Genomic DNA, 14,613 nt, shown 5'->3' with positions numbered 1-14,613 from the left:
GACTATGAACTTACATGAGTGTTCATGAGCTCTTATAATCACTGAACAAGATCCTTACTTACATGAAATAATCAATCACAGACTTGGTACAAAAGTGAGCCACATAACCATGAGTCGAAAGCATCAACTGCATCACTTCCAGATCCACTTAATTAGTCTTATTCATGACTGCTTAATGCTTCCTATGAAGATTTCAAGCTGTGAGAATAGCTCACATATATTTTCGTGAAAAATTTCAATACATATGCCAATCAATCTCTCGGCACTACTAATTGCAGCTAATAACCTTTTGCTGTTACATTGTCTCACTATAATACATATCAGTTGCTTATGATATTTCAACAACCTTTATTTCAAGCAGAAAATAAGAATTAGAATTATATTGAAACAATGTATGAATAACTGAAGTAGCATCCCTTTATTAAACATTCAATTCAACCAAGTGCAGAGGCTGGCTAAATACAAAACCAAAATTACTACTTACTATCACGATAATAACCAATATGCATAACTATGCTATATACTATCACTACTCTCACTATTTCAACAAATCTAGGGTTGCAGTCACTCCCATACTGACTGCATGCTTGTGAAAAACTGCATTTGGTAATACCTTAGTGAGTGGATGAGCAAGCATTGCATGAGTGTCAATGTAATCAACCTTGATCTCTCTAGACTTCACTTTCTTTCTTGTCAATGCATATTTGGTGTTCAAGTGCTTAGTTCTAGGAGACCTTTTATTATTCTTAGAATAAAAGACAGCAACTTTATTATCACACCAAATTTGAATAGGCTTCGCAATTGAATTCATGCTCTCGAGACTGCTGATGAAATTTCTCAGCCATATAGCTTGTGATGTAGCTTCATAACAAGCTACAAACTCAACTTGCATGGTGGAAGTGGCAAAATTATCTTGTTTCACACTCTTCCATGACACGGGCCCATTTGCCAATGTGAATATATAACCTGAAGTTAACTTAAATGAATCACAGTAGCCTGTAAAGTCTAAGTCACTATAGCCTACTAGTCTGAGTTTTGAATCCCTCTTGTATACTAGTTGATATTCTTTTATTATCTGCAAGTATCTCAAAACTTTCTTGGCAGCTATCCAGTGTGCATTGCGATGATTAGACTGAAACCTTCCCAATATGAAAATAGCATATGCAATATTAGGTCTATTACATACCTGTGCATACATGAGACTCCCAAAGAGAAGCATAAGGCTTACTAGCCATTTCTTTCTTCTCAAAATCAGTCTTAGGGCACTGATCCTTACTGAGCTTTTCTCCCTTTGTCATGGGAACATCATAGCCATTCGAGTATTCCATGTTGAACCGTTTGAGGACCTTTTCAATGTCTACTTTATGTGATAAACCAAGTAGTCCTCTACTTTGATCTATTGTGATCTGAATACCAAGAACAAAGGTTGCATCTCCCATATCCTTCATCTCAAAACATTTAGACATAAATCTCTTGGTGTCACTTAGCAGTGATGCATTATTGCATGCTAACAATATGTCATCCACTTAAAGGATGAGAAAAATAAAATAGTTTCTATTCATTTTCATGTAAACACACTCATCATTAGGGCTCTCTTCAAAACCATGTGATGAAACAACCTCATCAAACTTCAAATACCACTGTCTCGAGGCTTGTTTCAATCCATAAATGGATTTGTTAAGTTTACAGACCAAATTCTCTCTCCCTTATTGAATGAAACCCTCTGGTTGCTTCATGTAGATCTCTTCCTCAAGGTTTCCATTCAAGAATGCAGTCTTAACATCCATTTGATGCAGGAGTAGATCGAAGTGAGCCATTAGTGCCATGATTACTCTAAAAGAGTCTTTTGTAGAGATTGGGGAGAAGGTTTCATTGTAATCAACGATGAGTAGATTTTATATTATATATTTGACCCTAATCTTAGTATATTTTGGTTAATATTTTGGAAGAATTTTGATACTTTGAATTGTATTTTCAATATAGGACTTTCGACTTCCTCTGGAGCAAAACAGGAACAAACGGACGAATTTTGGAGTAATTCCAGTTGGAGGACGTTTGTGAGTCACTTAGCTTGATCGTATTAAAATTTGGGATTTTTTCACCGAGCAGTTATTTTCTGGCGATAGAATAAAGAAGCAGTGCGCAGTGCTGGAAAATGACGTTTTTGGGCTTAAATTGCGTTTTTGGAGCCCAAGATGACCTCGGATGGGTTTGTGGCCTTCTGGAGAAGTGTTCAGAATATTCCAAACATTAAATCCAGCTATATTAGGCCAGTTTTGGAGCAGCTTATGGGTCCAAAATGTGGCTGTTCAGATTTTAGGCGAATTTTACCATTTAATTTAGGGTTATGTTTCCATTTTTATTAGTTTTTTTATTAATTTTAGTTTCCTAGGGTTTGTGTGGGGGCTTAGTAGATATATTGCTTGGCCGTCTACAGTTTTGAGGTACGCTTTATTTTATGCAATTTTGGAGACAGATAGAAGTGCTAGGGTTTTGGAGATTTTCTACTTAAAGGTGTTTTTAATCCTTTTCTTAATAATATTTTCTATGATTTCAATTATGAATATGCGTAACTAATTTCTATTGCTAGGGCGAAGCCTTGAGCCTTAGCATGAATATGTGATTTTTATTTAATTGCTTATGATTGATTGCATGCATACTTTGACCAGCTAGCCTTTCTAACATTTGATCAATGAATGGGACTGGAAAGTGATCATTGCCTGTGGTGTTGTTTATCTTCCGATAGTCTTTACAGACTCTCCAACTATTTTACACATGTGTAGGCATTAGCTCATTAGCTTCATTCTTAACAACTGTAACTCCGGATCGTTTAGGAACTACTTGAATAGGGCTCACCCACTTGCTGTTTGAAATAGGATATATGATGCCAACATCAAGAAGTTTGATAACCTCTCTTTTTACGACTTCCATCATGAGTGGGTTCAAACGACGTTGAGCTTCCCTTGTTGGTTTTGCACCTTCCTCCAACAGAATCCTATGCATGCATGTAGCTGGATTTATACCTTTGATATCTACAATGCTCCAAGCTATAGCAGTCTTGTGATCCTTCAGTACCCGGATCAGTTTCTCCCCCTTTTCTGTTGAAAGTTGTGACGATATGATGACCGGTAATGTTTCATCCTCTCCCAAAAATGCATATTTCAAATGTTCAGGAATTGGTTTAAGCTCCAATGTAGGTGCCTGAATCATAGAAGGAAGAGTTTTCTCGTTAGAAGTAGGAAGAGAAATTAAATAGGAATAAGACTTACCATGAATTGGTGAAAGAGACTCAAGGTCTGCCACTGTTTGGATTAATTTTCCTTCAATGTGCTCAAAATAATTAAGTTTTCCATGTGTAAGGCTTTGCACTAACACCTTTTCTAAATTATCTTGTCCCACACCATCATTAAAACAATCCTGCACAAAATAGTCAAACGCATCAATATAAAGACAAGATTCAAAATCACTAGGATACCTCATAGCATTGAAGATTCTGAACTTGACGCTTTCTCCATCAATTTCCACGGTTAATGTACCATCGTAGACATCAATCTTCGTACGTGCCGTTCTAAGGAATGGTCTTCCCAAAATAAGAGGAAGTGCGGTAGGCATAGGGTCATGTTCCATCTCAAGAACAAAAAAATCAGTGGGAAAAATGAGCTCATTCACTTGCACAAGTACATCCTCCAATAGGCCTTTGGGATATTTATTTGAACAATCTGCCAACTAAATTACTACCTTTGTTTCCTTTAACTCTCCAAGGTTCAATGATTCATACACTGAATAAGGCATCAGATTGATGGATGCCCCCAAATCACACAATGCTCTCCCAAACTCGTTCCCTCCAATTACACATGGAATGGTAAAGCTACTGGCATCCTTCAACTTCGATGGCAGCTTTCTCTGCAAAACAGCTGATACTTCCTCGCTTAATGCCACAGTGTCTTGATCATTGAATCTCCTTTTGTTCGTACAAAGCTCTTTAAGGAACTTTGCTTATTTGGGCACTTATTTTATGGCATCTAAAAGAGGTAAGTTCACTTGGACTTTTCGGAAAGTATCCATGATTTCCTTATCAGTTTGCTCTTTCTTAGACTTCATAAACCTACGAGGGAAAGGAACAGGGACACATGATTTAAATGAACTTTGAACTTCTTTACTTACCTTATTAGAATTTTTTTTGTTCAGTTCTGTAGCTTTATAAGACTTTTCAGTTTCTATTGAAGCTTCATTTTACTCAAGATTTTTGGTTTGTAGCTCCCCTTGCTCATTTGTATCTTTTGTAGTCCTCTTTTGCATCATCGACTGCTCAAAAACTTCTTTTCCACTTCTTAAAGTCACAGCATTCATACACCACGGCTTGGCTAGGCAACCTTCCTGGTTGGTGTTGTTGCCTTATCAAACTTGCTAACTAACTCATTTGGCGCTCAAGGTTTTCAATTGCTTTATCTGTTTTCTGTTGATGAGTTTGAGTAGAGTTAGCTAAAGAAGCAATTAAATCCTCAAGAGACTTACTTGGAGCTTGCTGTTGTTGAGGCTGAAATGGTGATTGCGGTCTTGTTTGAAAGAAGCCAGGTGGACGGTTATAGTTGTTAGGACATTGTTGTCCGTTGTCTTGATTGTTCCACTTTAAGTATGGATGATCATGCCACCCCGCGTTGTAGTTGTTGGAGTATGGATCATACTTTTGCCTTTGTTGCCCTTGAAACCCTCCTAACACATTAGCTTGCTCAAGACCACCTTGATCCATCAATGAAGGGCACATGTCCGTGGCATGTCCCTTTATTGAACATACACCACACACCTGTTTTGGAGCCACCATAACCTGTTGCACAAGATTAGTCAAGTTAGCTAATTGTAATTCAATACTAGAATTAGCACTTACCTCGTTAACTTTCTTAAGAGGTAGCTCATTTGTCCCTCCAAATTGTCGTGTGTTGCCAGCAATGTTCTTTAGCAATGCCTTAGCATTAGTAGGTGTCTTGTCCATGAATGCTCCTCCACTTGCTACATCAAGCATTACACGATCAGTACCACACAATCCCTCATAAAAGTATTGTACTAGTAAATGCTCTGAAATTTGATGATTAGGACAAGATGCAACCAAATGCATGAACCACTCATAGTAATCTCCAAATGGCTCTCCATGTTGTTGTCGGATTGCACATATGTCTTTCCTTATGCTTGCAGTTTTTGTGGCCGGAAAATATTGCTCTAAGAATGCTTGCTTCACCTGGTTCCATGTGTTCATTGATCCCGGAGATAAATTGTAAAGCCACTCATTTGCCTTAGCTTCTAATGTAAATGGGAATGCCCTCAATTTGACTTGCTCCTCATCCACATTTGCTGGTCTCATTCCCGAGCATACCATGTGAAACTCCATGAGATGCTTGTTGGCATCTTCTGTTGAGAAGCCATGGAACTTAGGCAAGTAGTGAATCATGCTGAACTTAAGCTCAAATCCTCCTTCTGCATTTGGATATGTGATGCACAATGGTTGTTGATCCGTATTTGGCATTGCCAACTCCCGCAAAGTACGGTTATCAGCCATGCCTTCTTGTGGTTCCTCCTCTTCCGAACTCAAATGTGGTGGAGAAGATGGTGGTAAAGACACTGATGCACACTTCTGCTTGATTTTTCTCTGAAGCTTTCGAAATGTTCGTTCAATCTCCGGATCGTAGGAAGCTAGATCAATGCTCTTAGACTTTCGAGTATGCATGTACTACAAAGAGTACCAGAAATAAAAACAAAAACACTAATTGGACAAGAAAATAAAACAATAGAAAATAAGTAATTTTAGAAATAACAATCCTCGGCAACACGGCGCCAAAAATTTGGTAGGCATAAAATCACACCACAAAGTAGCACACAAATATCCTATTAATTTTCCTTATTAACACTAAGATTTGTCAATTGTAACATATGAAAATAAGGGTTTTTCCTGCAGAAGATTGTTTTATCTAACTACTTAAAATGTCACAAAAACTGGTTGCTATCCCTACTGACTAGCCACCGAAAAATAATTATTAGACTGACTTACACTGGTCTAAAGTCTATGAAATTTTATATGCAAACACTAGACACACAGCACGACACTCACACAAATGTTTGGGAGTTTTGGAGTTGATTTTCTATTTAAATTAAATCGTACAGAAACAGATTTTGAGTAGTTCACAAGTTTAAGAAAAACGAGTTAGGGGAATTGCTATCCACCACCAAATAATCATGCAAACATGTTATGTTTCATTCAAATTCCTTTTATTTCCGGATGAAGATGCTCAAGTTGGCTCAATGTTAGAACACAACCTATTACTCTTTCTTACGTAGAATGTTAAGAGAATGACGTTTTCAACTTAACTTAGTTCCTAGCATGCAATCTAGAATGGCGTGTTCATAGATTTAACAAGTAGAAATCATTAAGAATGAAAAGAGTTTGAGTCATCACAAGGCATGGTAAGTACTGGCATCGTCTTACTTATCCTAGAAATTTGTTCACATGTTAATCGCAATTAACAAGTACTACTCTAGAACATATGTAGGTCCTCATTCAACAAGGGCAGACATACACATATTCATAGCATTTGAATCCTAGATATGCTTACTAAGTATGCATCCATAGAAAACATATAAAGAATTCATCACTGACATAAGTAGTAAACCAATTTTCATCCATTCATAAAAACAATTCAACAAAATGTCATAACAAACTTGCAATCATATTCGAGGCTTCAAAACAGCCCCTAACTACTTAAAATTTAGTTACACATAATTCTCAAATTAAACCAAAAGTAAAACATGGGTTTGAGAAGATAAAACCAAGATAAATCAAGTGAAGCCTCTTCTTCTTTCCTTCCTTGCTCTCTGCCGTGCCTCTTACTCTCTTCTGTATGTTTTTTTCTTTCTTTTGCTGTGTGTTTTTGTTCTCCCCCCTGCCGTGCCTTATGTTGCTGTCTTATATGATTCTTTTTCTTTGCCAAAGCCACAGAGACCTTTGGTGGAAGACTAGCTAATTCCATATTCTCCACCCATTTGTGTTCATGATTGTTGTTGGCATTTTTTAAATGAAAAGTTCCACTTCACAGTGGGCACTCGTGCTCTCTGCCATTCTTTTTCCTTTGTTTTCTGTTGCATTGTTGGCTGTCACTTATTGAAAACCTTTTGTGCATCTCTTTTTGCCCTTGTGCCGTGCCTTTCCCTTCTTTTGTAGCTGTGCATTTCCACTTGCTCCAAAGGCAAATGAGTGCAATCATAACCCCATTTTCTGCTGAGCGTTGATGACAAAGCAAAACACAAAACATGTGCCTTTACTTTCTCTTTTTATAAGCCAAATCTGCTTAACCCTTTTCTGAACCTGTCAGTGTTATAATGCCCATAACTTCTTCTAGAAAAATGATATTAAAAATCCGTGAATTGTTCCAGAAAATAGACATCTATAGCTTTCCAAGCATATAAGGCTCATTCTCTCATTCATTTTGAGCTGTTTGCAACTTGCTTCCAAAGTCAACTAATTTGCACAGGCAGTTTTGACGAATTTGTTACTTAATATCCCACTTGTGCTACTTTTCTTTTCTTTGCTTGACAAATCACAAAAAACATAAAAACAAAGTAAATAGCTCAAAAATATAAGGAACTAACTAAGAAAAGACAAGTGAATTTGAGGAAAAATATATATAAATATCAGCTTATCAGTGACAATTTGGTATCAAAGCCACTCTGCCGTTCGGTGCGAGTGTGCCAACGAGGACGTTGGGCCCCTAAGGGTAGTGGATTGTAACATCCCACATTGCCCATGGGAGTGGATCATGTAAGCCTTGTATGTATATTCTCATCTCTACCTAGCACGAGGCCTTTTGGGAACTCACTGACTTCGGATTCCATAGGAACTCCGAAGTTACGCGAGTTCATGCGAGAGCAATCCCATGATGGATGACCTACTAGAAACAAAACCGTGAGGGCATGTTCGAGGCCCAAAGCGAACAATATCGTGCTACGATGGAGTCGAGCCTAGGATGTGGTGGAGGCTCGGGCCGGGACGTGACAACATGTCCTTGCCAAGAAAATATATCCCAAATCGCAAACAAATTTCAAATATGTATGTGCACAGAAATGTCCTCGCCAATAAAGAGAAAGAGTTGGTTCTTTAGGTGAGGCCACTATCGAATTTCATGGCTGCAATGGTGTAGCTGTTGTAGTTGTCTCCAGCTGTTGTTGTATGGTCTTCGATTATCAAGTCGACGATCATATAGTCACATTGCAAGAAAAGGTAAAAACAAATGTTCTCATTGTCATCATCGAATCTTTGGCCATGGGTGGGTGTGTGTTGATGGGGTTGCTGGGTGGAGAAGTTGAAACGCTGGAGGGGTTTGAATTTTTATTTTTATTTTTAATGCTTAAAATTAGTTTCAAAATTTGAAAAAGATATATTTAATTAACAAGTTTACTAGGGTTAAAAGATAGGACACATGGCAGCTAATAAGGAGTATGGTGAGCAAACACCAAAGTTAATGTGGGTGAACAAAAATGCACCCTTACTTACTTACCTTTTAGTAAGGGAATTACAGACGAAAGCAACAACTTAATAGTCTGTTATCGGAGCTGAAACTGTGGTACTGTTGGAACTCTTTTTAGTGTTTGCCCAAGTTTGTTTCAGTTCCACATGCAGGCCTACAACAACAACAACAACAAAGCCTTTTCCCACTAAGTGGGGTCAGCTATGTGAATCCTAGAACGCCATTGCGCTCGGTTTTGTGTCATGTCCTCCATTAGATCCAAGTACTCTAAGTCTTTTATTAGGGTCTCTTCCAAAGTTTTCCTAGGTCTTCCTCTACCCCTTCGGCCCTGAACCTCGGACCCGTAGTCACATCTTCGAACTGAAGCGTCAGTAGGCCTTCTTTGCACATGTCCAACCCACTCATTCCTAATCTTATCCTTTCTCGTAAGCCCACACCTCCAACGAAGCATCCTCATCTCCGCTACACCCATTTTGTGTACGTGTTGATGCTTCACCGCCCAACATTATGTGCCATACAGCATCGCCAACCTTATTGTCGTCCTATAAAATTTTCCCTGGAGCTTCAATGGCATACGACGGTCACACAACACGCCGGATGCACTCTTCCACTTCATCCATCCCGCTTGTATTCCATATATTCTATCTTTGATCGGCTTAGGCGAAGACCTTTAGATTCCAACACTTCTCTCCAAAGGTTAAGCTTTGCATTTACCCCTTCCTGAGTTTCATCTATCAACCCTATATCGTCTGCGTAAAGCATACACCAAGGAATAACATCTTGAATATGTCCTGTTAACTAATCCATTACCAATGCAAAAAGGTAAGGACTTAAGGATTGTTGATGCACAAAATCAGTTAGGACTTTAGTACAACAGAAAATATTAAGTTTGTGACCTTCGCTAGATTGGTCCGGTCATTAGTGTGGATAAGTATGTAAAAGGATAGAGACAGGAGAGCAAACATAAGATGTACGTGGTTCACCCAGATTGGCTACGTCCACGGAGTAGAGGAGTTCTCATTAATTGTGAAGGGTTTACACAAGTACATAGGTTCAAGCTCTCCTTTAGTGGGTACAAGTGAATGATTTAGTACAAATAGCATTAGGAAATATTTTAGGAGAATGATCTCCTTTTATAGAAGAGAGTTTATAGCCTTCTTCTGACATTGACACGTGTCGTGTTGTGATTGGCTTCCGATTATTGGCTTCTGATGTCGACACGTGCCCCTCTGTGATTGGCCTCCTGGTTGGAGGGGAAGCTCTTCGATTGGGGACTTGCAAGATCCAAGCCGCTGAGTAATCATGAAACTTCTAAGTACCGAAGTGTGGTATCGTCTTCACTTGCCTTATCTGTCTCATAGGTAGATGTGGCATCTTCTCTGGAAGTACTCTTCCTCCGTCCAGGGGTGGTATCTTTAACTGGTGGAGATGCACAAGGTAATGTATCAATTTCACTTGAAGCTTACTTGTAGTTTCAGGCTTGGTCAAGCGTGATACAAACCATGTAGTAGAAGTCCCCCAAGTCGCCGAGCTAGGGGATCTGCTGAAAGAGGTGACAGACAAGGTAAGCAATCAGAGCTCCAAGCAATCAGTCCCAGATCAGAAGTTTGATTTCGAGTTCCGACTGATTGTTCTCATTATCCTTATCTTGCAAGCAGCATGAAGAATAAAGAGAAGAAAAGGAGAATAGATGATATGAGATACTTTTGCTTTTGAAGAAGTAACTTTCCACAGGCTTATTCTTGAACTAGGCTGGAGGGTTTTCTGGTTACCTCCAGAGTATAAGGCTGATTGAAGAATTTGAGGGTCAAAACAAGTCTATCAAATCTAGAGTACGTTCGACCCTGCTGATATGGGATACTTTTGCTGTTGACAAAGTAGTGGAAGTATTGGCACGTGTTCTGTTACGCTTGTCTCCACATGCTTCCTTGTATCCTTCTCACTTGCCCTATCTGTTTCTCAGGCAGATGTGGTATCTTCTCTGGAAGCATAAGATGTTGAAGATGAGTACTCGAGAGCAATGCCAGGTAAGTAATCAGGTAAGGGGTTCCAGGCAGTCAGTTCCTGACTAGAAGCTTGATTCCAAGTGCTGACTGATTGCTCTCTTTCTCCTTGTCTTGCAGGTAATAACAAGGCCAAAGGAAAAGAAAGGGAAAAAACATGATATGGGATACTCTTGCTTTTAACCCTGATGATATGAGATATTTTTGCTCTGGTGTAGCTTGTTTGTAGAGGTATTATCGGGGGGAAAGAAAGCTGAGTATTTCGAGAGGCTTCGTTGGGAATGCCCTCTCAGATATGAGGAAGGGTTGAGCATTTTTACAGGTCTACCTGTCCGTTGAGGATGGAGGTTGACATATATAGGAGTCTCCCTAACAACAAGTAGTAATGCTATTCTTTTACCCTTCTTGGTCGTAGCACTATAGTGCGAGCTGCCAACTTCACGTGTTTAAACTCTGTCAGACCACTTTGAAAAAGTGGTCTATGGTATCTGGAAAGCTGATGTTGCGTGTGAAGATTACAGACAAGCTTTATCCAAGGAGATCTGGCTCTCGAAGTTGAGAAAGCGATGCCTCTTCGGTTTTCGAACAAGCGATCCTGTCGGGGATCTGGCTCTCGAGATTCAGAGAACGGTGCCTCTTCGATTTTTGAGAAAGCAATCCTGCTGGGAGTCTGGCTCTTGAAATTCGGAGAGCGGTGTCTCTTCGATTTTTTAGAAAGTAATCCTGTTGGGAGTCTGGCTCTCGAGATTCGGAATGCGGTACCTCTTCGATTTTGGAGCAAGCAATCTTGTTGGGAGTGTTTTCTCGAATGTGAGTAAAGGTTGGACATTTTTGCTAGTCTACCTTGCCACGGAGCACAGAGGTTGACACACAGGGACTTTTCAATTATCCAGCAGTGGTGCTGTTCCTTTACCTTTGTGGGTAATAATATGGTAGCTAAACCTTCAAAATTTATGTGTTTGAATTTTGTTAGTGCTGTTTCTTTGCTATTCTTTTACCCTTCTTGGTCATAGCGATGTAGTGGGAGCTGCAAGCTTCACGTGTCTAAACTTTGTCAGAGATCTTTGGAAAAGTTATCTGTGGTACCCATGAGCTGATGTTGCGTGTGGAAAGTGGATGATTGAACAGTAAGATTCACGTGCTTTCTACTTCACCAGAAATCTTCGACATATTGCCTGTAATTTTCGCAAAGTTGAGTGTGCATGTGACAGGTGCTGACAAGGCTAAGAAAGCAGGTGCCTCTTCGATTTCTGAGATCGGCCCTCGTGGTCTCTGAGCAGCCCAGCTTTTGAGAAAGCAAGCGCCTTTTCGATTTTTGAGATCGGCCATCGTGGTATTTGAGCAGCCCAGCTTTTAAGAAAGCAAACGCCTCTTCAATCTCTGAGATCGGCCCTCGTGGTCTCTGAGCAGCCCAGCTTTTGAGAAAACAAATGCCTCTTCGATTTCTGAGCAGGCGCCTCTTCGATTTCTAAAGCTTCGTCGAGTGCAGATTTTTATAGAGGCTGGCATTAAGTTTCAAAGCACACTTGAATCTCCACCAGTAGAAGCTCCCTTCTTGCACTTCTAAGATCTTGATTTATCCGACCTCTTCTCTCTTCAACACCTTTGAAAATGTCTGGCCCTTCCGACCGTCGTTTTGACTTGAACCTTGGTGAAGAGGCAGCCGCGCTTTCTCCAGACAACATATGGCGCCCATCCTTCTTATCCCCTACTGATCTTCTTACCATTGGGGATTCCGTGATGAAAAATGATATGACCGTTGCGGTGGTGGCTAGGAACATTCTCACCCCCAAAGATAACAGACTTCTTTCCAAACGGTCTGATGAGTTGGCTGTTAAGGATTCTCTGGCTCTCAGTGTTCAATGTGCAGGTTCTGTGTCGAATATGGCCCAACGCCTATTTGCTCGAACCCGCCAAGTTGAATCATTGGCGGCTGAAGTGATAAGTCTCAAGTAGGAGATTAGAGGGCTCAAGCATGAAAATAAACAGTTGCACAAGCTCGCACATGACTATGCTACAAACATGAAGAGGAAGCTTGAGCAGGTGAAGGAATCTGATGGTCAGATTTTACTTGATCATCAGAGGTTTGTGGGTTTGTTCCAAAGGCATTTATTGCCTTCGTCTTCTGGGGCTGTACCGCGTAATGAAGCTCCAAATGATCAGCCTCCGATGCCTCTTCCTTCTAGGGTTCTGTCCAGTACTGAGGCTCCAAGTGATCACCCTCTGGTGCCTTCTCTTTCTGGGGCTCTACCGACTGCTGAGACTTCTCCTAAGCAACCTTTGTGAAAGCCCCCTCTTGTTTGTTTATTTTGACTCATGTAGAAAATGCAGAAGTCAGGTTTTTCAAAATTTAAATTAATGTTGTTTTTTGCTTTAATAGTTTTAATAATCCTTTTAATACTTTTTCTTTTAAATTTAAAGCTATAAATACTCTGATTTCTTCTTCGTAGGGAAGAAGGATCAATGAAATTGCAGACGCAGTATTCCAATTAATCCAACCAGCTCTCTTCAGTTTCGCTTCTTTTATTGTTTATACAAATAGATGGTGATGAAATTTAGGGTCTAAATCTCTTTAAGAACAACTTCTTTTCCAAAAATGGAAATTTTCATTGGATTTGTAATTCATGTTTTCAGTTTTGATAATATATTTGCATTCAATTCATTTTTTAGTAATTTTATGGACTTCTTGCAGCAAATTAACTTACTCCGCAATTTTGTTAACACCATGTCTGAATTGTCGGGCATGTTTCAAATGTGAGTGTGTTGCCTCATTTCATTTTACTGCTTTAGTTCATAATCAGCTAATTCTCTACTTTAATTTCTTCTCCAATTAAAGGAAGCATTTGCAAGCTTCCACCAAAGAAACGCAAGAAGAAAGGCAACTATTAAATGACCTTGAAGACAATTTGAATGGAGAACCAAACACATAACAATGGACATTGTAGTTTCTGTCTCAACTTTCTTTCTAAACGGCACGTAGCGCACCGTGATGTAAAATAGCCTTCTCGCACGCGTATGAGTTAGTGCAGAAAGGCTAGTATTTAATAAGCAATATGTACACTATGGCTATTGTATTTTATATTTAGTTTTTTTTAGTTGTGTAAGATCATCAAAATAATTTTTTTTTCTTAACGGGTAACCCGTGATTAAACTTGTTAAGGACCCATTATTAATAGATTCTTAACCTTTGACTAATAACCACTCGATTAGTTAATGTGTTGATTCGAAATCCATTATTTTCGTGTTATTTCGAGTCTTGTTAACGAATCGTATAAGAAGTTGTCAGGCCTAAACATAATGGCCATGAAACAGATCCAGAGCACAAACCAAACCCAAGTTATCCAAGAGCTAGATGATGTCAGCAACTCAACAACAAGCCGAGCTCTCACCAGCTCATGGGTTTGGGCCTCGTAGCTGGTCCTACCCAATTGGATGGCCACTCAAGGCCCAGCCCACTTCCACTTCCAAGACAAGTCGGTACTCGAGCTCAGTGCCGGCACAGGACTCCCCGGATTGACAGCAGCTTGGCTTGGAGCGAGCCTAAGTCGCTCTCACGAATATTGGGCCACTCCTTCACAGGGCTATTGAGGAATGTGGGGGCCAACGGACTCGGGGATCGAGTCGAGGTGAGGGAACTGTGTTGGGATTGGACGAGTCATTGAGAATTTGATGTCCGACGTACGTGTTCTATAACCCGGATGAAATGGTTGGCTTGGCAGAGACGTTGAAGAGTGTGTGCCGCAGATGTACTACGGTTTGGGCGGCAACGGACTTCAGGCCGTGGACCGCCGAGTGCCTGAGTGAAGGGAACTTTAACGAAAAGCACCCGGTACTGTTCACTTTAACGAAAAACCATATTTTTACACTAAAAAATCAATTCTGGTACTATTCACTTTACCCTTTATTTTGTCCTTATCATTAAAACTCAAAGTTTTCAAACCCTTTTCATTAGTTTTCCTTTTCTTTAATAGTAACAAGACGGGGCGGATGCTGCGAATCTTGCTAGTTTTTCGTCGAGTGGTTCTTTTCCTTGGTTTTTCCAGAGACTTGTCAACAAAATATGAAAAGGGAAAAGGGAATCGAGGGGAAACGAAGCCGGA

General features: G+C 39.8%; 1 protein-coding gene across 1 annotated transcript; it reads right to left on the bottom strand.

Annotated features, from left to right (window-relative positions):
• Window positions 1–4,411: 4,411 nt before the first annotated feature.
• On the bottom strand, window positions 4,412–5,719 carry LOC126609297 (uncharacterized). Its single transcript, XM_050277247.1, has one exon. The coding sequence runs from the start codon at window positions 5,717–5,719 to the stop codon at window positions 4,412–4,414; it is 1,308 nt and encodes a 435-aa protein (XP_050133204.1).
• Between the last annotated feature and the right edge of the window lie 8,894 nt (window positions 5,720–14,613).

The sequence above is a fragment of the Malus sylvestris genome, chromosome 16 (assembly GCF_916048215.2).
Source record: "Malus sylvestris chromosome 16, drMalSylv7.2, whole genome shotgun sequence".
Lineage (NCBI taxonomy): Eukaryota > Viridiplantae > Streptophyta > Magnoliopsida > Rosales > Rosaceae > Malus > Malus sylvestris.
The sequence above is the reverse complement of the archived record's forward strand: the minus strand, read 5'-3'. Positions and strand labels throughout refer to the sequence as shown.